Source organism: Hemiscyllium ocellatum, chromosome 17 (assembly GCF_020745735.1).
Source record: "Hemiscyllium ocellatum isolate sHemOce1 chromosome 17, sHemOce1.pat.X.cur, whole genome shotgun sequence".
NCBI classification, from domain to species: domain Eukaryota; kingdom Metazoa; phylum Chordata; class Chondrichthyes; order Orectolobiformes; family Hemiscylliidae; genus Hemiscyllium; species Hemiscyllium ocellatum.
The window spans coordinates 27,555,409-27,580,802 of record NC_083417.1 but is presented as its reverse complement, the minus strand read 5'-3'; the positions used below and the strand labels follow the sequence as shown (position 1 = coordinate 27,580,802).

At 37.3% G+C, this 25,394-nt stretch overlaps 1 protein-coding gene across 1 annotated transcript in view; it reads left to right on the top strand.

Annotated features, from left to right (window-relative positions):
* The window catches only part of wwp2 (WW domain containing E3 ubiquitin protein ligase 2), a 200,460-nt gene that overhangs the window by 65,578 nt on the left and 109,488 nt on the right, over nucleotides 1-25,394 (top strand). The window contains exons 5-6 of the mRNA XM_060838011.1: nucleotides 17,323-17,460; nucleotides 23,012-23,096. Coding sequence (XP_060693994.1) covers nucleotides 17,323-17,460; nucleotides 23,012-23,096 — 223 coding nt within the window. The remainder of the gene's footprint in view (nucleotides 1-17,322; nucleotides 17,461-23,011; nucleotides 23,097-25,394) is intronic.

The following is a 25,394-nucleotide window of genomic DNA, read 5'->3' as shown; positions in this document are numbered from 1 at the left end:
AAATAACGCCAGCCTATTCAAACACTCTCTATAGCTCAAATCCTCCAACTCTGGCAACATCCTTGTAAATCTTTTCTGCACTTTCAAGTTTCACAACCTCCTTCCTTTTCGCAGAGAGACCAGAATAATGTGCAATGTTCCAAAAGTAGCCTAACCAATGTCCTGTACAGCCACAACCTGACCTCTCAACTCCTATACTCAATGCAATGACCGATAAGGGCAAGCATACCAAACACCCTTGTGACGGTACTGCTCCTTTAGTGAGTTTATTCTGTCCTTGGTTTTTTTTTCAGAGGGATTGTAAAGACAGAGGTTTCCGATATGTTTGGAAATACCTACTTGAAGAAGCTTTTCAGTGTTTTTTTAAAACACTTGTACAGTGAAAAGGGTGTGGCAGTTCTGTCAGTTCAGGGTTTGGTCTGGTTTTAGCAAACTGTTTTATTTGCAGCTGCTATCCAAATTTTGGCTGGGAACCCAGAAAAGCTGCTGAATTCCCAAAGAAACAGTTCCATGCTGGTCCCCTCTCTCCCTGCAATCTCTCTCCTGTAAAAACCTGTGTTTGAATTTGCCTTCTTGCCAATTGGGTGTTTATAGGGATGTTGCAAATATTTGGAACAGCATCATTATATTGTGTTTTCGCATCGGTTAGGTTTTCAAGTAGCAGTTATTCTAAATTCGGTTTTCTTTTGTTTGTGGTTAAATAAATTCAGTTTTGTTTCAAACTGAGTGGTTGGACCAGCTACATCACTCCTGAAATATCCACTCTACTCCTGCTTAAAACAATTGGAAAAATTAGGGTCTGGGCTATTTTCTTGAAATGTTTTGAGGGGTTCTGACCTGGTCCATAACACCACCTTCACGATCCTATCTACCTGGGACTTCACTTTCAAGGAACTGTGAACCTCCATTGAATTTTTTTTTGTTTTAATAATAAAATTGTGATTATGTTTGCTAAGAAACTTGATTGGTAGGTCTTTTTCTTTAAAATATAGACAAAGTATTTAATTGATCATCTTGGTCACTGAAAGAAAATATTTTGTTTTGTGTTGCAGCCTGTGTAATAGTGTAATATGAATTGATATGTTTTGGGAGAAAGAAAGGAAGTGTGACAACATAAGAGGCTGTAGGAACAGAAAGATGTGGGCCTTATGTCTGTCAGGTGGTAGGGCAGGCTTATTATAATCCGAAACTTTTAAAATTGAGGTATAGAGTGTAAAATCAAGTAGGTTGTATTGAATCTTTCTAAAACATTGGGCCTCAACTGGAGCACTGATTTCAATCCTGGACACCACTTCCAGAAAGATTTTATATTAGGATCAGAAAAAAAAATTGAGAATGAGGGACTTCATTTATGTGGACAAATTGGAAAAGCTGTATTATTCTTCTTGGGAAGAAAATAGTGAGAGATTTGATGGAGATGTTAAAGATCCTGAGGGCACTGGACTGAGTTGAGCACAATAAACTTTTCCCATTGAAATGAATCAAGAGCCAGAAGGGAAAATGTTTTTACTGAGTATATGGTTAGGGATCTGAATGCATTGCCAGTGTGTGGAGGCATTTTTAATTGTTGTAAAGGGCATTGGATTGTTACAAAGGAGAAAATTTGCAGGTGTATGGGGAGAAGTCAGGAGAATGGGACAACCTAACTTCTCGAGAGCTGTTAAAGAGTGAAGCTTCATTGAATGTCTTATCTCTCCTCTACCTCTTATTACCACCTTTAAAATTCAACTAGCTTTGTTAAACGTGACTTCCTGTTGCAAATCCATGCTGGTTTTCTAATGGCTCATACCTGTCCAAATGTTCAGTCACCCTACGCCTGTTAATAGCTCAGATGACTTGCCCAAAACTTAAGTTTATATGCCATCTTTAAATGATGGAGCAAATAGATTGTGTTTGGACGATCGTGTCTTAATGCAAGGTGTGTTTAAGTCATCAGTAAGTTAAACATCATTGTACAAGAATACAAATAAAAATGACATCACAATGATTTTATTGGAGATAAGGTGGCACAGTGGATGTAAGAGTGCCCTTCATTCCTAATGCCTTTATTACATTCCAATTCTGATTGGGATGAAAGTTTTCTCTTTGACATTAAAGGCTGAAGTAAAGAAAGCATAACTTTGATTTTAAAATGTGCTGCTTAATCTTGGTTCAATTTCCAATGAATCAAACTCTTGCACAAAATGAATGTCCTAACCTCATAGAGCAATGTTTTCAGGAATTTTTAACTTCTAATGTTTAAGACCAGTCTGAGTTTGAATTCAAACTTAGCTGCATTAAACCAGTGTCACACCTGGTCTGGAAAGTCTTGATTCTGCCACAGGATTTGCAGTAGAAAGCAAACTCTCCTGATGAATTATGTCCGCTGTTTTGATTTCAGAAATAGCCAGTCAGTATTTATAGTCGAGGTAGAGATCAGCATGCTGCTGGACATCCCAAGGAAACTAATAATCTGAGATCTTGCTCAAGATTAACTTGATAAAAATAACTCTATTGAAACTAGTGACATTCAAGTCAAAAAGGAAAAATGTTGTTAAACTTGAAAGGGTTCAGAAAAGATTTACAAGGTTATTGCCAGGGTTGAAGGGTTTGAGCTAGAGGGAGAGGCTGTATAAGTTGGGGCGCAATTCTCGAGAGCATCGGAGGCTGAGGGGGTAACCTTTATAGAAATGTATAAAATCATGAGGAGCATGGATATGGTGATAGCCAAGGCCTTGTTCCTAGGGTAGGGAGACCAAATTTAGTGGGCATAGGTTCAAGGTGAGAGGGCACAGATATAAAAGGGACCTATAGGACAACTTCTTCATACAAACATGAACTGCCAGAGGAAATAGTGGAGGTTAGTGCAATTGCACCCTTTGAAAGGTATTTGGATGGATACATGAATAGCAAGTGGGACCAGAATAATTTAGGATATCTGGTTGGCATGGACGAGTTGGATCAAAGGGTCTGTTTCAATGCCGTAAAACCCTTTGACATATCCAGGACCGGTGTTCCCTCTAACTGCACAGAGATCCCACCTACTCTGATACATACTTTCTGTGTAGACAGGAAAAAAAATGTGAATATAGTTCAGGACCTGTTGTTTATTTTTAATCTAGGCTTTTAAAGGAACTAAGTGAAAACACTGCAGATATCGTACCTTTTAAGTCTTTCAAACTTCTCTCTATTTTTCCTTTTGATTTGAAAATTGTGTATCCCACACAATTATTATGAAAGATGACACAAGGAAACCATGAACTTACACACATTTATTGTTGGGAAATGGCTGGCAAGATAATTAGCGATTGTGTGATTGAACACTTTTACATATTTTCATCAGATTAGAGGGCATCAGTATGAATTTACTAGAATGATACTTAAGCTTCAAAGGTTACATTATGGGATGAATGACGTCAGTTGATACAGCTTGTAGCTTGGAAGTTTGAGGTGATTTAGGTATGTTTTCAAGCTATTAAGGGGCACAATTAAAGTAGATAGATGAGGGCCATATCTGCTGGCTGGAGAGTCTTTAACCAGGAGGCAGGATTGAAAATTAGACCCAGACTTTTCTGGATTGAAATTAGGAAACATTTCTATACACAAAGGGTGGTAAATATTTGGAGCTTCTGCAAATGGAGGGTGATGTTATATATTCATTGTAAGTTTTAAAATGTGCTACATTTTTGTTAATGCACGGTATTAAGAGATATGGAGCAAAAGTGAGCTTGTGGGGCGAGGTTGCAGATCAGTTGCTATCTCATTGAATGGTGGAACATACCTGAGGGGCTGAGTGGCTTACTGCTGCCAGTTCTCTGCTCCAAAAAAAAAGGTGGCTGTAGTAAATTGGTCTAGCAGGAACTATATATAATAGTGGGATTGCTTGATTGAAGGGTCTACATAAGTTACAGGTAAAAGCTGATGCAAGTGTCGAATAAGGGACTCATGGCATATTTAATGACTGCTGTAACACATTTTTATTTATTTTAATGTTTGGATACTTAGTGAGTTCTGATTCAAAGGTAGTAGTGGCAATGGTGGAAACAGTTGGACTATAAAATTGCTAGTGCAAACCAATGTTTTAAGCACATTGTCTGTATTCTCATTTGAACACAATTTCTAGTTTTAGCATTTCAAGTCAAACTGCTATAAGTGCCCAAATATGATAGTGAATTGTACGAACTGTAAAATATAACTAAATCCATAATGCAAAAGTTAAATAGATATATACAGTTCTTGCATGTAAACTGAAGTAGGGCAGTTATAAAAGTTAATGTTGTTAATTGTCTTTCCCAAAATGTTATTTCATTCATGCATAACCTGCTCTTTGTTTACTGAGTTTGATGTTACAGCACTACTGTCAAGTTATGTGTGACTCAAAATAAATGAAATGCTTTAATAATTCAATTTCAGCTAGTGCATTTTACTCTAGTGTACAAGATAGCTTGATGTCTATAGTTTGTTTTTTGTACAGAAAGTTTTGTTCAGAAGAATGCCAAATTTTTTACTCATTTGTGTCCTTGCCGTCTCTGTTTCTAGTCACCTCTTCTGTTGGTCAACTGAATTGTGGTTTCATGGTAACTTGACAAACAGTGCTCACAATTCATTTTCATGGGGGAAGGGGAGGAGAATGTGCCTGTCTTCCAGCATATCTGGATTAACAGAATCACAGCCAGCTTTTTTTTTGTCTGTACGTTTAAACACATATGGCAGGCAGATTGCAATGTCAGATGAGAGTTGAATTTCAGGCTGTGAACAGACATTGGCTGTTTCTTCTGAAGAATTACAATTTGTTATAATTTACCATATGCTTTCTCAAATTCAGAGTGTCACTTGGAAGTTAAACTAGGGAATAAATCTTTAAGTCCTGCCAAGTGAGTTTTTTTTCTGTTTGTATTATGTTCAGGATAATTGCAAGTGCACCTTTCTTCTGATCAATAATCACTTCAAAGAAGTGTAAATAACAGTTGTTTGTAGTAAGAAATAGTTCACAGTTACGCTCGCTTGAGTTTTCTCCAAAAGTTACAGCTTCTGCAATGAGCCTTCCTGAATGTTGGACTGGAGTCTATGTCATGTGTTTGAGTTCTGTTTAGTTCAATAACTTTTGAGAAAACTTTAGTCAAATCTATCATGTGGTACACTCCCCTGTCTATTGTCAAGGCTTTTTACTACCACCACAATGTATGACTGGCTTGCATCCTATTGAATTTTTTAATTACATCAACATTAGGGCTGTATTCACTTTCTTGGATTCTTTGCAAGCTACCATTATCAATGGGAGCCTTCAGTGAGATTTGTCAGTTTACTCAAACCTCAGGGGTGTGGTGGGAATGATCAACATTCCTGAACCTAGTTAGCTCCTTTTCCACTGACTATGCTGTTGCTCATCCATCAGCAGTTTTTCAGTTGTGATCAAAGTGGATATCCTGCTAAGTATTTTCCTATCTTCACCAAAATAATTAGTGTCCTATTTATTGTCTTCAGCTGCAATCAGCCGACCAACCATTAAGTGACCAACAGCCTAAGTTGTAATACTGTTCTATGCATGTCTTGAGCAATGCAATAACACTCTTGTGAATACTAAATGACAGAAAAGTGTTTTATATGGAGCTTAAATTGTAAAGATTGCAAATTAATATATATCAGACTCATTAAAGCTATTTGGACTTAAGATAACCAGATTATAAACTTGTAAATAAAAGATTGTTTCCCAAGGATGAGTAAAATATTTAATTGTCTGAGCAATCTATACCAAGAAATAGTCATCATTGGCATCCTAGCTACAGGATGTGGTTTTACTTTGTCAACGCAATCACCTAAAATAGACTGGGAAGCATGAATGAACAATAACTCTGTTGTTCATCTGAAGGGTTCTACTTCAGCAGTCCTTAAGGGTCTATTAAAGCAGTATTGCTGTTTCTTTCTAAACTTATTGAACTTGCACTCACTGCTGTACACTTATGTTCATAAATTAGGGACTTTTTTTGCAGTAAAATTATAACATAGTCTCTAATTGTTTGTGAGAATACAACTTGGCCCATGTATTAATGAAACTTGCAGAGATAGTTTTAACCCTTAAATGATTTAGAGGAAAAACTGTAAGATCTGGTACTTTTTGTTCAACTTAAGTTTTTTAAGAAGCAGGCTACTCACCATTTATGTTTCTAAATCTAAAGACAATTCAGATGGGCTTGGGCTGTGGAAAAATTCAGTTACTACTAATTGTCATCACTTTTAAGATGGTACAGTACATGTCAATGTGCTCATTCAGCCATGATTCATTGGATGGAAGTCATTGTTTCACAGCATGAATTTGGTGAGAATTGAACAAAAACGCTTATGATTGTGAGAAAACTTTGAATATCCAAAACACTTGCAACATTTTGTGATCCATGTCAATCCAGGACATTCTTGGAAATATCACAGCTATTACAGAATTAGCGGAAATTTGAGGGAAGTGCCTACTACCAGTACTTGCAAGGCAGTATTGGATGGGCAATGAATGTGGCCAGGTCAGCATTACACATAGAAACACAGAATGTAGGAACAGGAGTAGACAATTCAGCCCTTCATGCCTTCTCTGCCATTCGTTATGATCTCAGCTGATTGGACAAGTTAATAGCCTGTTCCTGTTTCTGCTCATATCCTTTAACCTCAACTTTTGTATCCAGCTCCTTTTTGAAATCATGCAGTGTTTTTGCCCTTGACTGCCTTTTGTCATAGCGAACACCACAGGATCACCACTCTTTGGGTGAAGAAATTCCTCCTCATCTAAATCTCTCAGTCTGGAGTCTACTGTCAGCAGAAACATCCTTCTTGAGTGTGCCCTGTCCCATCTTGTTAGAATATTACAGGTTTTAGTGAGACTCCCCCCTCATTCTTCTGAACTCCAGTGAATATAATCCTAATTGATGTTCCTCCTTTCCTTGTACGTGAGTCTTGCCATCTTGGGAATCAGTCTGGTTGAATCTTTGCTGTACTGCCTTTGTAGCAAAAACATCCTTCCTCCAATAAGGAGACCAAACCTGCATGCAATTTTGTAGATGTGGTCTCACCAAAGCCATGTATAATTGCAGCGAGACAATCCAAGAACAAACTTACATTATTCATGTATCAATTTAGAACACTGTCGATATAGCATGTTGTTCTCACATTGGAGGAATTATTCTTAAGTACATTGTGGACAGGCACTAACAGCCGTCTGACAAGAAAGTTATATTTCTATAGCATAGGATTAGAGCATCTCAATCAGAGGAAATATGATAAAAGTAGCAAAATGATGGTCTGATGAACAAATGGAATACTCTAAACATGGATATTACACAATTTATATACTCACTAACAGTAGATTGTTTTACTTTGGGCTTTTATTTTTCAGAAGACATTGAGTATATTTCAAACTTAGTCTTGAACTTTCTATTCTTGGAATTTTTTAAACAACAGCTATAGAGTTATCCTATGAGAAGAAGGAGCAGCCCATAAAGATAGCATGAAAATTGTTCTCATTTCTTACAACAGAATAGTAAGATTGAATTAAATTCCAAGTTACTAAAATTCCAACAAGGCAAATTAAGTCAGAGTTAATTGCAGACAAAACAAAATTGTTTATTTTAAAAATTGTCTGAAACCAAAATAACTGCAAATGTGTTGCTGGTCAAAGCACAGCAGGCCAGGCAGCATCTCAGGAATAGAGATGCTGCCTGGCCTGCTGTGCTTTGACCAGCAACACATTTGCAGCTGTGATCTCCAGCATCTGCAGACCTAATTTTTTACTCGAAGATTGAAACCAAAATAACTCAAGTCAAGGTTTAAATTTGGAAGACCTGTTTGGCACAACTGTGGAATACTTCAAGAATGGAGGAATTACACTAATAAATTTCACTGGAAATAAAGGTTAATAGTAAAATATTGCAAAAAGAGATTTGACAAATGTTCTATGTCTGAAATCTAGTGGAACCCTCTAAGAGCTGACTGAAACCACAATGCAATCAGATAACGGCAATGAATTTGACCTGTGAAGTGTTTATGGTACAGTACGGACTGGACTGCACATAATCCAGAAAATATTTGAATGGAAGATAATGCACATGCACCCTTTCCAAACAGATCCATAATTTCTGATTGCCACAAATGCAGTTGGCCTAGTATGTTGCGGTTGATGGTGCAACATTTTCATCTTTCATTTGCAGGTAATCACTGGTTGATAGTTCAAGGCTGGATATTGAAACTGTGGTCCACAGTCTATATGCAACTTTTGAGTCGTAGTTACCAAGGCTACATAGACCAGCTAAATTTCTGTGTCTTAGATTTCTCATTTAAATTTTCGGGACGTCTTGAGGTTAGCATGGATCTTCTTAGCACAAGGCTATTTAATGTATTCCTCATTATCAATGGATAATTTCTTCCTGACATTTCAAATCCTTGACATGTAAGTAGAAGATGCATTCAGGGCATGAAAGGAAAAGTAATTTTGGTAATAGGAATAGTGATAATTGAGAAACCAGTGGGAATCAGGATAGTGGCGTGAACACAATATTGGCGCAAGTAGGCCAGTTAGAATGGCACCTAAGACATGGTGAACATCGTTCAGGAATGAGCACATCTCTGTGAATGGGGACAGGGAATGTGAACCAAAAACTTTGAATGAACAAACTGAGAGCAAAGGTTGGCATGAGTAGTAATTAGTACCACAGGACCAGAACACCAGGAAGGGCTGAGCATGAGTTTTTGTTTAGCTTGCCTTCCTTGCTTTTGCACTCTATTTTACTAGTTTAGGAAATGCCATTTTTAACAAACTTCTCAGCTTTTACCTTCTTTCAAACTTAGACACGGCATCCATGTTTGCTGTTGCTGCACCCACTTTAAAATTGAACAATTCTGTTCATAATATCTTTCATCATTTGTCTTGGCAAAAAAGAACACTTTTCTGTGCGAAAGTTCATTTACTGGGTGTTTGTACATTACTGCAGATTATGTCTTCCTGATGTTTGTGGCCAACCTCTTCATTGTTTTACAAATTTCATATCATCTGTTAACTTTGAAATTATATTCACAATGCCTAGGCAAGACAAAGTCATTAACATAGATCAAAAAAGAGTTGTGGTTTTAATTCTGAACACTGATCAGTCCCAATCTCTAGAATGGTGAAGCAGGCTTGAGAGGCTGATTGACTACTCTTGCCCCTATGTTGCACATTGCCTGAGGAAATACAACTATATATTTCTGTCCACTGTGGGAACTAATTGCTTACCTCCACTCTTTTCTTTCTGTCCCTTAGCTACTTTTGTATCTAGGTTATTTCACTGTCCTTTCTTAAGGATTTTAATTTTCCTGTATGGTACTTTTTGAGAGTCCAGTACATAACATCAAAAGCACCACTAAATGCGTGTTGATCTTGACTCTCAGAATCCCCTCCAACAACCCACCACTAATGTTAGGCTCACTGGTCTGTAATTCCTGGATTTTCCTTGCAGCCTTTAGTATGCTTTCCTTTATTGTTCGGAGTATGGAGTACAGGAGTCAGGAGGTCATGTTGCAGTGGTACAGGATATTGGTTAGGCCACTTTTGGAATATTGTGTGCAATTCTGGTCTCCTTCCTATTGGAAGGATCTTGTGAAACTTGAAAGGGTTCAGAAAGAATTTCCAAGGATGTTGCCAGGGTTGGAGGATTTGAGCTATTGGGAGAGTTGAATAGGCTGGGGCTGGATTTCCCTGGGAGTGTTGGAGGCTGAGGGCTGACCTTGTAGAGGTTTATAAAATCATGAGGAGCATGGATAAGGTAAATAATCAACGTCTTTTCCCTGGGTTGGGACAGTCCAGAACTAGAAGACATCTGTTTAGGATGGGAGGGGAAAGATTTAAAAGGATCTAAAGGAACAACTTTTTCCTGCAGAGGGTGTGGTGCATGTATTGAATAAGCTAACAGAGGAAGTGGTGGAGGCTAGTATGATTACAACATTTAGTTACAGCATCTGGATGGGTGTATGAATAGGAAAGGTTTTGAGGGAAATGGGCCAAGTGCTGGCAGATGGGACTAGAATAGGTTAGGATATCTGGTTGGCTTGGACGAGTTGGACCGAAGAGACGTACAGCACAGAAACAGACTCTATGATAAGACAAACCAGGGTAGGGTTTACATAGTTAGTGATAGGGCTCTGGGGAGTGTTTTTGAACAGAGAGACCTGGGGTTGCAGGTACAGTTTTTTGAAAGTGGCTTATGGATGGGAAGGTGGTAAAGAAGGCCAGAGCATTGAGTACGAGAGTTGGAATGTTGTGTTACAGCTGTACAAGACATTGGTAAGGCCACATTTGGAGCAGTGTGTGCAACTCTGGTTGCCCTGCTATCGGATAGATCTTATTTAACAGGAAAGGGTGCAAAAAGATATACAAGGATGTTACTAAGACTGGAGGGTTTGAAATATATGGAAAGGCTGAATATGATGTTTTTTTTCACCTGAGCATAGGAGGCTGAGGAGTGATCTTATAGAAATTTATAAAATGATGAGGGACACAGATAAGATGAATAGGGTAGGGGAGTTCAAAACTAGAGGGCATAAATTTAGAGTGAGAGGAGAAAGATTTAAAAGGGATCCAAGGGGCAACTTCTTCACGCAGCAGGTGTTGCAAATATGAAAAATGCCAGAGGTGGTGGTGGAAGCTGGTACAATTACAAAAGATATTTCAATAGGTACATGGATGGGAAGCATTTAGAGGGATATGGGCCAAATGCAGGCAAACAGGAGCTAGTTCAGTGTAGGAAGTTTGGCTGAAGGGTGTTCCGTGCTATATGACTCTACGAATTTATGAAACTACAATTTAACAAGTTGAGTCAATCAAGCATAATTTGCCAGAACCAAATCTGTAGTGATTTATTTATCAAGAGTTTATTTCGGGGGGAGATGTTTGCATAGTGGTAATTTTACTTTACTAGAAATCCTGAATGTCACGCTAATATCTTTGGGATAGATGTTTGACAAATGGTGATGTTTGGATTCAGTAAAATAATCTGGAATAACCACCGTCAATTGTTGTAAAAATTATTTTGGTTCACTAATACCTTTATAGGTAAGGAAATCTGTTGTCCTTACCTGGCCTGGCTTTCAGACCCACAGTAATGTCTTTGACTAATAACTACCCTGGGTGTCATGAGGACTGAGCAATAAATGCTGATCTAACTGGTGATACCTGCATCCCATGAACAGTTTTAAAAAATTCCTAATGCCAATTAATTTTATCCCCAGACTGGACTGGACTTAAGTTAGACTGTTTATCCACCTTTAATCTTTTTCAAATGGGCATGTAGCATATGCAATCCTCTATCATCCTCCTATCTAAAGAGGGTTGTAAGATTGTGGCAGTCAGCAATTTCTCCTCTTATTTCTCCTCTACTACATTTGGAACATCCTTTTGTGAAGACAGATAAAAAGTACCCTGCTGAGACCTCTGTCATATGCTCTGCTTTCATGAGCTTTCATTATTAGCTTCTTAATTATTACCTGATTACTGTTTTAATTTGTAAAAGACTTTTTGTAAAATAGCTGTTAGCTACTGGTCATGAAGGAATCAAAAAGGAAAATGAGGGAAGGAAACTGATACTCCCACTTTCACACAAAACTAAGACTCTAACAGATTGGAAATCAAACGCCTGGAGGGACTTAAACTGATTGAAAGTATGTAGAAAGGACACAAACATCAGCATAGATGAGTATGATCCCAGTGGTGCTGTTTGGGCAGGCTGAAAAAGACAAGCTAAATCCAGAAACTGACAATTCGGCAAATATACAATTGTTACAGCTGTTTGTGTTGATTGAATCTAACAGTGATCTACGGCATGCAGACTGTAGAATGGGAGTTCAGGAGGTTCAACAGGCAATCCATTTTTGGTGATGTCTGTCTCAGTGCAACTTGCTTGTCAGTATTGCTGCTGTGAGCTGAAAACTTGGCTAAATCCTAGAAGAGTTGAATTTTTTTGATGGGAATTCAGATTGATGACATATGGGACTGACTGGACAGCAAAGTCAATTTGTAAGATCTCTCTTAGATGTATATGCCATTTATTGTGTAATTTATAGTTTTTGATTGAACATAATTTGCCTGTTAATACATGTTTAACTTGTGTTTAGATTTTAGAGTACATGTGGTTACCCAAGATGATAATATTTAGTGTTAGCTTTGATTTACACTTGTATAGTAAAAATTAGTTTGTTTTAAACCACAGAATCTTGTGGCTTCATTTCTTTCAGTAAATTACTGGGATTTCACGTTTCTTCTTTTCCATAAGAAGTTATTGATGTCAACCAAGATTCTAGCATATCTATTCTGATATAAGAAAAACAAAAATCTGCAGATGCTGTAAATCTGAGACACTAAGTGCTGGGGAAACTCTGCAGGTCTGACAGCATCTGTAGAGAGAAAAGCAAGATTAACATCTTGATTCCAGTGACCCATTGTCTCATATTCTCTTGTCGCTCCTCTTGTTTGCTTCTGGCTGTGCTTGCTATATTCAAATCTTATGAATTATCATGAGCATTCTTCTGTTTTCATTTTGACTCACTTCAAATGTTTTTACTCACTGAAAATTGGTCTTCCTCCAGGAATAATTTTATGCTTGATTTTCCATAATCATTCTTAACCTAATATTTTGCTTACTGTTTTCCAAGTGTTCTGTCTTGAAATCAGACTCCAATTACCCCACTTCATTCCTCAAAACTTCTTTCATCATTGGGCTGAAACACCTACATCAAACAGAGTTCTGTAACAAAATCAAAGTGCTGGAGAAACTCAGCAGGTCTGACAGCATATGTGGAGAGAAAAACAGAGTTAATGTTTTGAGTCCAATCGCCTTTTGTCAAAACCAGAAGCAGCTGGAAAAGAGATCTCAGATCTCCAGCATCTATTCTTTGTTTTATTTGTGAAAGCTTTCTATTGCCATGAATTTAGTGGAAATTCCCAACAACTATTGTAATTTCATTCCTTCCTTGAGTCTTGGTGCAGACTAGCAATTTACTCACTGATAATTCTTTTGGAACGTAGGTTCTTGTCATGTATAACCAGTTTCTTTTACTTTCCAAGAATCTACACACATCCCTCAATCTCCTGATCCATTTTGTACAATCACTTTTTGAGAGCATTATGACAATGCAAATATAATGGTGTGAAAATTCATAGCACACCTTTCGAAATAAAAGTTGCATTATTTCATCTAGAATTGATATGATGTACATTCTCAACATGTTCTGTTTTTAATTTAATTTTGAGCATTTGTAGATCTTCTCTGGTAGACATCTAAGAAGCAATGTACATTTTTTGTCATGATGCAATTCTTGTGAAATCACTGAGGCCACATGGTAGGATATTGTTTGCTTCAGACTGCTGTGTGAATGTGTTGATTCAAGTGGCCTCTTTCTGTATTAGACACTTCCGACACACTATTTAGAATTGTACCATAAAGTCCATCATGTGGCAGCCTTGCATTTCTGTTAATAGTAACACCTCATTATTCTCTACATTAACTTGGCTATGTCACATGTCTGTCCATTTTATTCATCTTTTTATATTCTGTTGCAAGCAGTTTGTATCATTCTCACTGTTTGTCACTCTTCCATGTTTGGTGGTATTTAGAAATTTAGTTGAAAATCTTCTTCCATATTCCAAGACTCAGGTAAATTATAAACAGCAATAGAAATATTTTAGTATTGATCACTGGGGAATACCACTCTCTATCATCCTTAAGTCTGAAAAAAGAACCATAGTGGGATGCCACAGGGTTTGGTCCTTGGACCACTGTGATTTAAAATCTAGACAATGACTTGGATGCGGGGATAGAAAGTAATCTAGTCAAAATTGTAGATTGTACCAAAATAAATTAGAGCGTAAGTTGCAGTGAAGAAATCAGAGATTTACAAATGGCTATAAATTGGTTAGATGAATAGACAAAATTTGGCAGATGAAGTTTAATGTCAGTAAATGTGAGGTCATCTATTTTGGCCAGAAGAATTGAAAGACAACTTATTAGCTAATTTGAGTGAAAATACAGTGTGTTGGTATAGAAATCACAGAAAACTAGTATGCAGGTATAGTAGTTATAATAATAAGTTGAGAGTTTAGTGCTGAAAAAGCACAGCAGGCCAGGCAACATCCAACGAGCAGGAAAATCAATGTTTCGGGCATAAGCCCTACATCAGGAATGATTCTTATGCCTGAAATGTCGACTCTTGATTCTGATCTCTAGGATCTGCAGTCCTCACTTTCTCGTAGGTAACAAGGAAGACAAATGGAATGTTGGCAATTATAAAAGTAGGGAGGTGTCACCTCAAATGTTCAAACATTAGTGACTCTGCACCTTGGGTATTGTGTACAATTTTGGTTCCCTTTTTGAGGAGTAATATAGCTAAATTGAAGGCAGTTTAGAGGAGGTCCATCAGATTGTTTTCAGAGATGACGGTTTTTTTAAATAAAGAAAGGTTGAGTGGTTCAGTCCAAACTCTTTCGGTTTAGAGGAATGAAAGGAGATCTAATTGCGATACATAAAACAGTAAATGGCATTGACAAAGTAGATGCTGAAAAAAGCTTTCCTCACATGGGGCAATCCAGGACAAAGGATTTTAGGATAAAGTGTGAGCGATTTTTGAGAAGGTTTGTAGCTCAGTTTGAGGTTCTGGATGTAAGTTTGCTCGCTGAGCTGGAAGATTTGTTTTCAGACATTTCATCACCATAGTAGGTAACATAATCATTGAGTCTCCAGTGAAGCGCTGGTGGTATGTCCCACATTCTATTTATGTGTTTACGTTTCTTTGGGTGATGACATTTCCAATTTTTTTCTGAGGATGGTGAGGATGATTCTGAGGATGATTCCAAATCGATTGTGTTTATTGATGGACTTCGGTTGGAATGCCATGCTTCAGGAATTCATGTGCATGTCTATTTGGCTTGTCCTAGGATGGATGTCTTGTCCCATTCAAAGCGTTGTACTTCTTCATATGTGTGTAAGGAGACTAGTGATAGTGGGTCATGTCTTTTGTAGCTAGTTGGCGTTCATGTATCCTGGTGGCTAGTTTTCTTCCTGTTCGTCCGATGTAGTACTTGTTACAGTCCTTGCAAGGTATATTTTAAATGACATTCATTTTGGTGTAGGTTAGAGTGGCTAGGGTTTCTGGACGCGTTGTATCTGCTTGTTTAGGTTTGTTGCTAAGGAATCTACGGACTGTGATTATTGGGTACCTGTTCTTCTCGAACACATTGTATAGGTATTTCTCTTCTGTTCGTAGTTCCTTGATGCTGCAAGGTGTGTGGTGGCTCTCGTTGAAATAATGTTCTAATGCAGCTTTGTTTGTAGGTGTTGGGATGACTGCTTCTATGGTTAAGTGTGTTGTTTTTCTGTTGACGCAGGTTTTAAGCTCCATATTGAGTGTTCGCGCTCCTGTGACATCTAGGAATGGCAATTTGCTGTTGTTCTCCTCTTTGTGAATTTTATGCCAGTGAGGATATTATTGATGGCATTTTAGGTTTCCTCTAAATTGTTTTGGTGATGACAAAGATGTTACATAGCAGACCTGAGGTGGTTGGGAGACCTGTGACATACCAGCCACTTCACATTCAATAACAAGATCTACAAACAAATCAGTGGAATGCCCATGGGATCAACAATATCAGGGTTTGTAGCAGAAGCAGTTATGCAGAGGCTCAAGAAACAGCCCTCCCAACCATCCAACCCAAACTTTGGGGTCTGCTACGTGGATGGCATCTTTGTCACCACCAAACGAAACAAATTAGAGGAAACCTACAACACCACTAACAATATCCTCACTGGCATAAAATGCATAAAAAAGGAGAACAACAAACTGCCATTCCTAGATGTCATGGTTGAGCGAACACTCAATATGGAACTTGAAACCTGTGTCTACAGGAAAACCACATACTTAACTATAGAAGCAATCATCCCAACAAACAAAGCTGCATTAGAGCATTATTTCAACTAGCCACCACACACTGCAACACCGAGGAACTACGAAGAGCAGACGAGAAATACCTGTACAGTGTATTCAAGAAGAACAGGTACCCAATAAACACAGTCTGCTGATTCCTCAGCAACAACCTAAACAAGCAGCCACTTTACCCTACATCAAAGACACCTTTGAAATGACTTCCAGACTACTCAGACCTCTTGGCATCACGGTAGCCCACAAATATGCCAACATACTTCAACAGCGGCTAATGAACTTAAAAAGACCCTATAGAAACAACAAGCGAAATGAATTTCATTTAGAAAATAGCTTGCAAGGACAAACAGGAAGAAAACTAGCCACCAGGATACATGAACATCCTCTAGCCACAAAAAGACATGACCCACTATCACTAGTCTTCTTACACACAGACGAAGAAGGACACCACTTTGACTGGTACAAGACATCCATCCTAGGACAAGCCAAACAGAGACGTGCATGAGAATTCCTTGAAGCATGGCATTCCAACTGGAACTCTATCAATAAACACATCGATTTGGACCCCATCTACCATCCTCTGAGAAGAAGAACTGGAAATGACATCACTCACACAAATAGAAAGTGGCACATACCACCAGTGCTTCACCAGAAGCTCACTGATTCTGTTACCCCGTATGGTGATGAAACGTCTGAAAACAAACCTTCCAGCTCAGCGAGCAAACTTACACCTAGGATAAGGTGTAGCAGATTTAAAACAAATGAAGAGAAATTATTTCTGTGCTGTGAATCTGTGGAATTCACAAGCCCAGTGTGCAATGAATGCTGAGCCATTGAATAAATTTAAGGAGATAGACTGATTTTTAATTATTATTGGGTTAAAGGTGTATGGAGAGTGGGCAGGGAAGTGGAGATGAAATCAGCAATTATCACATCAAATGACAAAGCAAGCTCAAGGAGCTGAATAGCTTATTCCTGCTCCTATTTGTTATGTTTTAAACCAACAGAATATCAGCCTTGGTATTCCATAAGCCTTTTTTTTATCAGGCACTTTCTTAAAATCCATAAATATAAAGTCAATTCCATTCTCCTAGTCAGAGAAACATAGAAAATAGAAGCAGGAGCAGGACCATTCTGTCCATCCTTGGACTTAGAAAAGGAATAATAAAAACATTTTGCTCACATTATTTATTAGTACAGATTGGAACATTTAAAAAGCTCTGTTTCAGTGCATCCAGGCTTACACTTAAAAGTTTTGAATTCAGGTGTACTTTAACAGAAGGTCTTTGTCTGCAGAAACTTGGTGACCTGAAAACTGCCCATGGTATTTTCTCACTCGTGAGTGGCAGAGAAATAACAAACTCAATCAAATCATTTTTTTCTTTAACTTTTTCTTGTTCACAGTGGAGAACATTCAGCTAAATTTGAACCTTCAGGTGGGAAACAAAAGTGGTGTTGTGTGCAGCGGTGAATTGACTGTTTGCCTGGATGGCCTTAATGTTGACTTGGGAAATTTGCCTAATGGCACCATCATGACAGAAAGTAAGTACTGCACACACATGGTTCATTCTGATACTTCGTTTGAGGGTGATGGGTCATACATAAGAAATTACTTAATGCTTCTTAATTGATTTGCAGCTCTTCAATGAGAATGTGTGTTTTTATAGTTAGTATTAAAACGGGTAAGTTTGTTCTTTAAAAGTAATTGTTTCTTGTTGGAATTGCAAAATCCCATTTCATGAATCTATATTAATAACTTAATTTCACAAAGTCTGAGATGTTATCTGTTGCTTGTTTTAAATTGATGACCATAATTTTATTACTGTCTTAAAATATGGCTCTTATTTCTTAGCATATAATAATAGCAACTTGTACACTATGGAACGCTCTGTGTAAACTTACTGTATTCTGGTGTATGTTATACTACAAAACAGTTAGTTTTCAAGCAATCAAATTTTGTTTAATGTTTGTCATTTCCATTTGGTTTTCACCTTAGTATTTATTGAAAGTTAATTTTAGGTTGGCTGAAAAAATGCAGGAAAATTTTAATTACATTGGCACAGTCATTTATCAAAATCTTGCAACATCTAATTCTTCAAGCTTTTAAAAATATTTGTATATACTTAATTGACTTCTACTGACAGCACATTGCAGCACTGTATAACAATGACTTAAGCCAAATGAAAGCCATGTTTTCCTTTAGGAAATTAGTCACCTGTTATTTACAGCTTCTCTAATTTCATTCCAGGAATAATTTCTTTCATTCTAATGACATTCTCATGACAAATGCTAGCTTTTCAACTTCATTTCTAGATATTGAAAATATTTTCTTGGATTTATAAATGTATCATATAATATTGCACAGGGGTTACATGTTGAATTAAGAATGCACTAAATTTGTTAGAAATCCAAAAAGAAATTGGAGCATGAATACAATTTGTAAATAAACTAAGAAGCACCACTAAGTTTTTTGTTGCTACAGTACATTGAAGTGTTTGAAACACAGTGCAAAAGTCCATGCAAACATTATACTTAAGACTTCTTAAGCAACAAGCTGATGAGATCCCTGCAGAATTTGAAGTCCTGGCCCCCTCTTTCTCTGACCATGAGGAGATAATGAGCTGTTGACTTTGTGAATTGCTTTATATATCTGTTTTCTTTGCATGCTGCTCATAGTTCTGCTATGTTTAATAAAATGCTGAAGATGATTTCTAAAATATCTATTCAAATTATTTTGATTAGAATGCTTTTACAGTATGGATTGCATTAAAAATATTCTAACCATATTTAAAAGAGATATTTACAATTATTCAGTAATCATAATAGACCAGAAAGTTTTGATTCTTAATGTACACTCTTGAATTTTCTGTTTTAGTACTGAATATACAATGTTAGATTTGTGCTGTGAAAGACAAGTCTGTTTTAAGGAAATTTTGAACCCAGGCTGCTTTGTCTTCATAAAGCATTGGGCGTTATTTGGAGACCTCTGTGGTTTTATTAACTTCATATTTCATCTGGGACTATATAGGAGCAGGAGGAAAACATTTGGCCACGGACTTGTTCCATCATTTAATTGGATCATGGTGTATTTCTACCCCAACTCTGTACAACTCTATTCCTTGATCCACTTATCCAACAAAAATCTATCAATTTTAATTTCAATTAAGCTGGAATCCATAGTATTTTGTGGGAACACATTTCAGATTTCCAGTACTGTTTGTATGAAAAGTGCTTCCAGATTTCTCTTCCAAAGATTTAATTCTCTTTTAAAGGTTATGACCTCTGGTTTGAGGTTCTGCCACCAGAAAAATTAGTTTTTCTCATTCTATACTGTGAAACCTTTCTAATTTTAAATATATGAAGAATTCGCTCAGCAACCTTCTAAACTCAAGAGAATAGAAAACAAGTTTGTGTAATCTGTTTGATAATTTAATCCAGTTATCATTCTGATATGCTGCACCGCTTCAGGACCAATATATCTTTCCTGAGGTTAGATGATCAGAACTGAGCATTGTAGAATAATTGCAAACCAAGCAAACCTTTATGACCAAATTTTCCTACCATTGTATAACAAATGCCTTAAGAAAAAGACCATGATTTCATTTAATTTTTGAATTTTGTACTAGCTTTGAACAATTTCTTTTACATGAATGTTTGGGTGAAATGCAGTTTCCTCCAATTAAATATTGTGAAGTCCATAACTAATAACAATAGTTACTACCAGAAAGTATATACACTTCCACCAATTCTTTTTCTCCTTATCAACTGTCTTGGACAAAGCAGATGGTTTGCAGCCTCCGTGTGTTTTTAGATGTTGAGCTGACCTTTTTATCTCATCCTTGCCATCACTAATACTGCCAATTTCCACTTCTATACAATTGCTTGCTCCCACCCTACTGTGACTTATCCATGGTAGGAAAAGTCGTACATATCTTTGTCACCTGGCAGGACTCCCAACCTCCATCCTTCATAACCTTCAAATTTTTTGTGCATTCCTTACCAAACCTAATTCTACTCACTCATCATCCCTGTCCTCTTTGATCTGCATCCTCCTTGGAATATAATTGAAATTGTCATCTTGATATTGAAATCATTCCAGTTTTGTCTCAGCTCACGTCCTCCAGCTTTACTAGGATCTGCACCTCCTAAATCCACAAACTATTTACAGTTGTGCCAGACTTGTCTGGATGCCACTCTTGATTGTCTCCCTTCGTCCTTCTGTGCTGTCCTTCCTTAAAAACCTTTTCAAAACCCATTTCTTTCATTATAGCTTAGTATCATATTTTTAAAAAAGAAATCTGAGAAATACCGTAAAATTTTCTTCTATACTTAAGTATGATGTAAATGTAGGTTACTCCTTCTGTTTGTGAGTCTGACACAATGTACCATTTGGAGGCCCAGAATGGGAAAATATACTTGGGCAATACTCTTTCAGTTGGTGCTCAAAGGATGTGAACTAAAGGACACAGCTTTTATTGTCAATCTGCTGAATGCATATCAAGTTTTATTTTTTTTCTTATGATCAAATTAGTCTTTGCATGGTTTTGTCCTCTTTCTGCAGCCATCTCTAGCCTAGTAACCCAGTGCACAACCGCAGTCATTCAACTGTGAATTAATTGTATTATTTTCATTCTTCTTTGGCGAGGGCCTTTCAAAGTATTTCAGATTTGCTGGTACGACACATGGTTCGACAGACCTTGAGTATTGTGTAGAGTAATGCAATTACAGCTTTTCCTCTTGCATTTATTAGGATAGAATTACAAGAGTACAGAATCTCAATGTGACAATTTATACTGTATGAGAAAAGGTGCTGACCCGTTGGCAAGTACACTCTGATTAGTAGAAAGGTTGCCATGGAGAATACTGTTAAACTTTTTGTTTAAATTCAAAGCAGGCAGGTTACCATCAGCTGAAGGGATATAGTGATGTTTTGTTCATTAGGGTCCATTAGTGGTTGGTATGTATGGCCTTCGTACGTGGGATCACACTGGCACTGGAATTCATGTATCTCACTTGTCATTTGTGCCATCTTTTTGGCTTGACAGCCTTATACTGGAGAATTGTACTCATGTTGCAACTGTGCAGTAGCAGGACAAAATGGCTAGCTTCGTCTGTTGTGCAAACCCAAGGTAAGTTGAGTATTTTTCAAGGCCAAAGCCATTTGCTTACCATTCAAGCTTAATGCTGCACAAGGGTGTGTAAGAGCAATCCTGAGGGATAATGGTTACCCTAATCAGATTATTGCTTGCTCTTTATCCTGCGAACTTAGGAATGGGCCTAAGGCTGCAACATTTTGTCCTGAAAAGTACCTAGTTGACCTCAAATCACCCAGGAAGGGCACGGTCTCTCAGAAATGTGAACAGCAGGTGAAGCTACTAGACATTTCCATGCTACCATTAATCAAGAAAAACTTGTTCATGCTAAGAATTGCACTTGCAACCAATTTAAGACTGTCAGTGGGCTCTTGATGTGGGTTACCATAAATTTTCTGGAAGTTACATGTGTTCGCATACAGGGTGCTGCTCTTTGTGAACGGAAAGGATAGATCCATGCATAGCACCTTTTTAAGCCAAATAAAAGCTTGGGTCCAGACACTTCCTGGTGCATTCCCCATGACAGTGCCTTGACAAATCAGAGTTGACTTGCGTCGTTTAAATTTTATTAAAAACTTGGCAGTTAACTGTTCCCTGATGTATTGTCCATGGAAAATGCTCTCCTGCTCTGCATTCAATTGTCAACCAATCAGCACCCTTTTCTCATACAGTATAAATTATTGTGCTTTATCAGATTAGATATTCATGCAATTTTATATTGATGAGTGAAAAATATTAAACTCTGGGAGGTTTCCTTTTTTCAACAATTTATAAAATGCAAAATTCTCAAAGGTTTTGTTTGGAAATGGTGCAGTTTTCATAATGTGTAAGTGGACAAATAATTTGGGAAAAGAACTGGCAGCAAAGTGCTACCATTCTGTAGCATATATGCTCTCAACTTCTCTTGTTGTGGAGTACTCAATTAGCTTCATGGACAAAATAACCTGTAGCCAGTCAATGATTTCAGTTTATAGTCGATTATGAAGGGTCTTGAGCTTAACTGACAATTATACTGTCACCATTTTTTTGTCAACATAATCGGTCAATCAGATGTTGTCAGTTCAAAACAGGACCCCATGTAAAGCAAAAAAAAAATTGTTTTAGTAAATCAACAAAAGCCAAGGATTGACTCTGCCTAATCTAATCTCAAGAATTAAGAGGCACTAAAATTTTAAATTGGAAAAAGAGGCATTCTTTGATAACTTTTACTTGATGTCAGGTATTCAGTACTTTTGATAAATGTTGTGCAAGACATATGAATACATTTTAATTGGTTGTATATTTGCTTGAAATGTTCTCTAATGATACAGTCATTGTTTTGAATTTGTTGTGGAACATTTTTCAAGTTTTAGATTGCATCTTCAGTTGTCTAATTAGTAAAGTTTTGGAATAGTTGATCAGAAATTAGGCATTTAAATTGAATCTTGTAAGTATTGAAAATTGTAAGCACGAGTTTTTTTTTAACATACTTAAGACGCAAGGCTTGGCAATAGGAACTTTGAACACTCATACGGAAAATGTCTGACTGCATACTTAACTCCTTGCATGATCACGGTGACTTGTGAAATTTGCCAACCCAACAACAAATTAAACAGTACTTTTGACTGCTCACATTCTTATATTTCATGTCTCCATTAACTTTTGTTTGATTTGTTAAACCTGGTATGTATGCTTGTTCACGAGATTATGGGTAAATTTTACATGGAGCTGGTATGTTTTTTATGAGATCACCTCAAGGGTATAAGTTAGTGGCCTTAAGTACAACGTTCACTGAGGTAGTTGAATCGCTGTTCTTTTTGTCCATGATATATTTTATGGTTAAAAAGTTAGGAAAAAAATTACAGATTAAACAAAATTGAGTCCATCTGAGTCAGTTCTGAGCCGATTGGTAGTTATGCATTTCAAGCTATTTTATATCGAGAGGACAGGCTCTTTGCCAATATTATGATGAACTGGTTGTTATGTCTGCTAGTTTTTATCTCTCTGTGTTTCTTCTATAGAATTTCAGCAGAATGGTAGAAGTCATCAAGCTGATGATTCACAGTGTTCACCCTCACGTACCAGTGTTTCCCCAGACAGAGTGAGGTAAGAGATGGAATTATTCAAAACACTATTTTTCGACAGAGCTTTATCTACTACAAATTATTAATCTATTATGATTCTGGGTGAATGAATTATGTGTACAAGTTTGAAGTGCAGGGTTTTAGTGTTGAACTGGTAATTCAGACAAGTGGTGAATTATTTTCCTGTTGGCTACGGTAGAATAATCATTTGTTTAAAGTGTCTTTTGCAGAATTATCTTTGCAGTTATTTGGAAATTGCATATGTAGCACAAGAGTTAAGTACTTTTTGATAAAATGTCCCCGAAACCTATGAATATCCCAATGCACTGCATAGAGTTTGTTTTTTCTTTCAGAAATTAAATATTTTTGGAACTAAGGTACTAAAATGTTAAAGAAAGTTAAATGTTTGTCTTCTATATTTTTCACTTGGTTTAGAAGTTTTAATTGTTTAAAAATTTATGAAAAGTTAAAAATGAGATTGAAAACTTGGGTTGATGTACTTTTATATTAGCTAGATTTGTTAATCCAGATCAACTATTTATAAATGTAGTATAGAAATAATATCATTAATAACTATGTAATTTGAACTCTGCAGAAATAATTATTAGCATGCACAATGTAGTACAAGCAGTTGGTACTGGTTGGTTTAAAATTCTGTCTGAAATACATTTGTTTTGAGACATTTATGATTGTATGGAAATATTTGAGTTGTATTGTTGCATATATTACCTTGCAATATTATGCATTGATCAGGCAATTTTTCTGAATAAGATTCAAATCGGAAGATAGGAGACTATAACATTTATGTTGAATGTAGAAGAGGGAAATTCCTGTGCTTGTGGTTAGCTAATCTGGTTTATTTAGTGGAGTGTCTCAACCAGAGCCTCAGACAGGCCCGCACATAGTGAACCCAGAGCTCAAGCTCCTGTCCAGAACAACAGCAAGCATTGATGACTGAGAAGCCTGCCAATCAGGATAGACTGAGTGGCAGGTTTGGACACAGCTAGAAGGACTGCAATTATTGGTCAGAAAAGACACAAAAATTGAGAAAATTATTAACTGTGAGGAGAACAGTGTAACATTTGAAAAAGTACGTTGACAAGTTGGTGATGTGGACAGATTGGTGGCAAATGAAGTTCAAAGGAAGTAGTGGAGGCTAGTACAATTGCAACATTTAAAAGGCATCTGGTTGGGTATGTGAATAGGAAGGATTTGGAGGGGTATGAGCTAGTTGCTGGCACGTGGGACTATATTGCGTTGGGATATCTGCTTGGAATGGATGAGTTGGACCAAAGAGTCTGTTTATGTGCTGCACATTTCTATGACTCTTTGATTCTGATGATATAACACTGGTTAGATTTTATTTGGAGTTTTGTGTACAATTCTGTGCACCACACTATAGCAAGTATGTAGGACAGAAGAATTTTATGGGGCTCAATTATGAACAAAGATTGGAGAGGTTAGGGGTATTTTCATTGGAGAGGAAGACTAAGGAGATTTGATGGAAGTGTTCACAATCTTGAGATGTCCCGATTGCATAGATAAAAATACTATTCTTGCTTGAAATATCAGTGAAAATTGACACCAAGTTGAAATATTCAGAGAGCCAATGCAGACATGATGACCTGAGGCACCTCCTTCTGCACTGTAACAATTTTTTGATTCTCTGGCATGCTGGATACCCCTGTCCCTTCAGTCTCTCCTTGTGAAGAAAATTTAGTTTGTTGGGGAAAAGTGGCAGGTTTTGTCATAGAGGTGGACAACAAAACATGTGCTTTCTTCAGACCTGGAATGCAAGGTATACATGTTAAAGCACAGCTTTTGCAATACTGACTGCTTTAAATAATGTCTAGCTCAGAAAATCACAAACACATTTAAAAATCTGTGGAGCTAAAATACTATGATTGCACTGAGACATAATGTGGCCTGACCCCCCACATTCTACCTCACCGCTGTCCTGTACTTGCATGATGCCACACTGAGTACTGCCTGCCACTGGATAGCTTTCAGGCAAAGATTCTTTGTCCTCATTGGTCTGTGTATGGGAGAGGAGGATTCGCTCCCATTTATGGAGCATCAACTGGCAGTCCAGTGACGAGCAGATCATTCAGCATAGAATCTGATGAGGTCTTTCTGGCTAGTGCCTTCACTGATTCTGTCATGAGGGAACTACAGAGGAACCTCGATTATCCAGCATTCGATTATCTGGCAAGATTGCGAGGTCCCGATGCTCGGTTAACTGTTATCTGGCATTCGATTATTCGGAATTCAATTAACCAAATGAAATAACTGCCTCCCTTTGTCCTTCAGTTAATCGAGG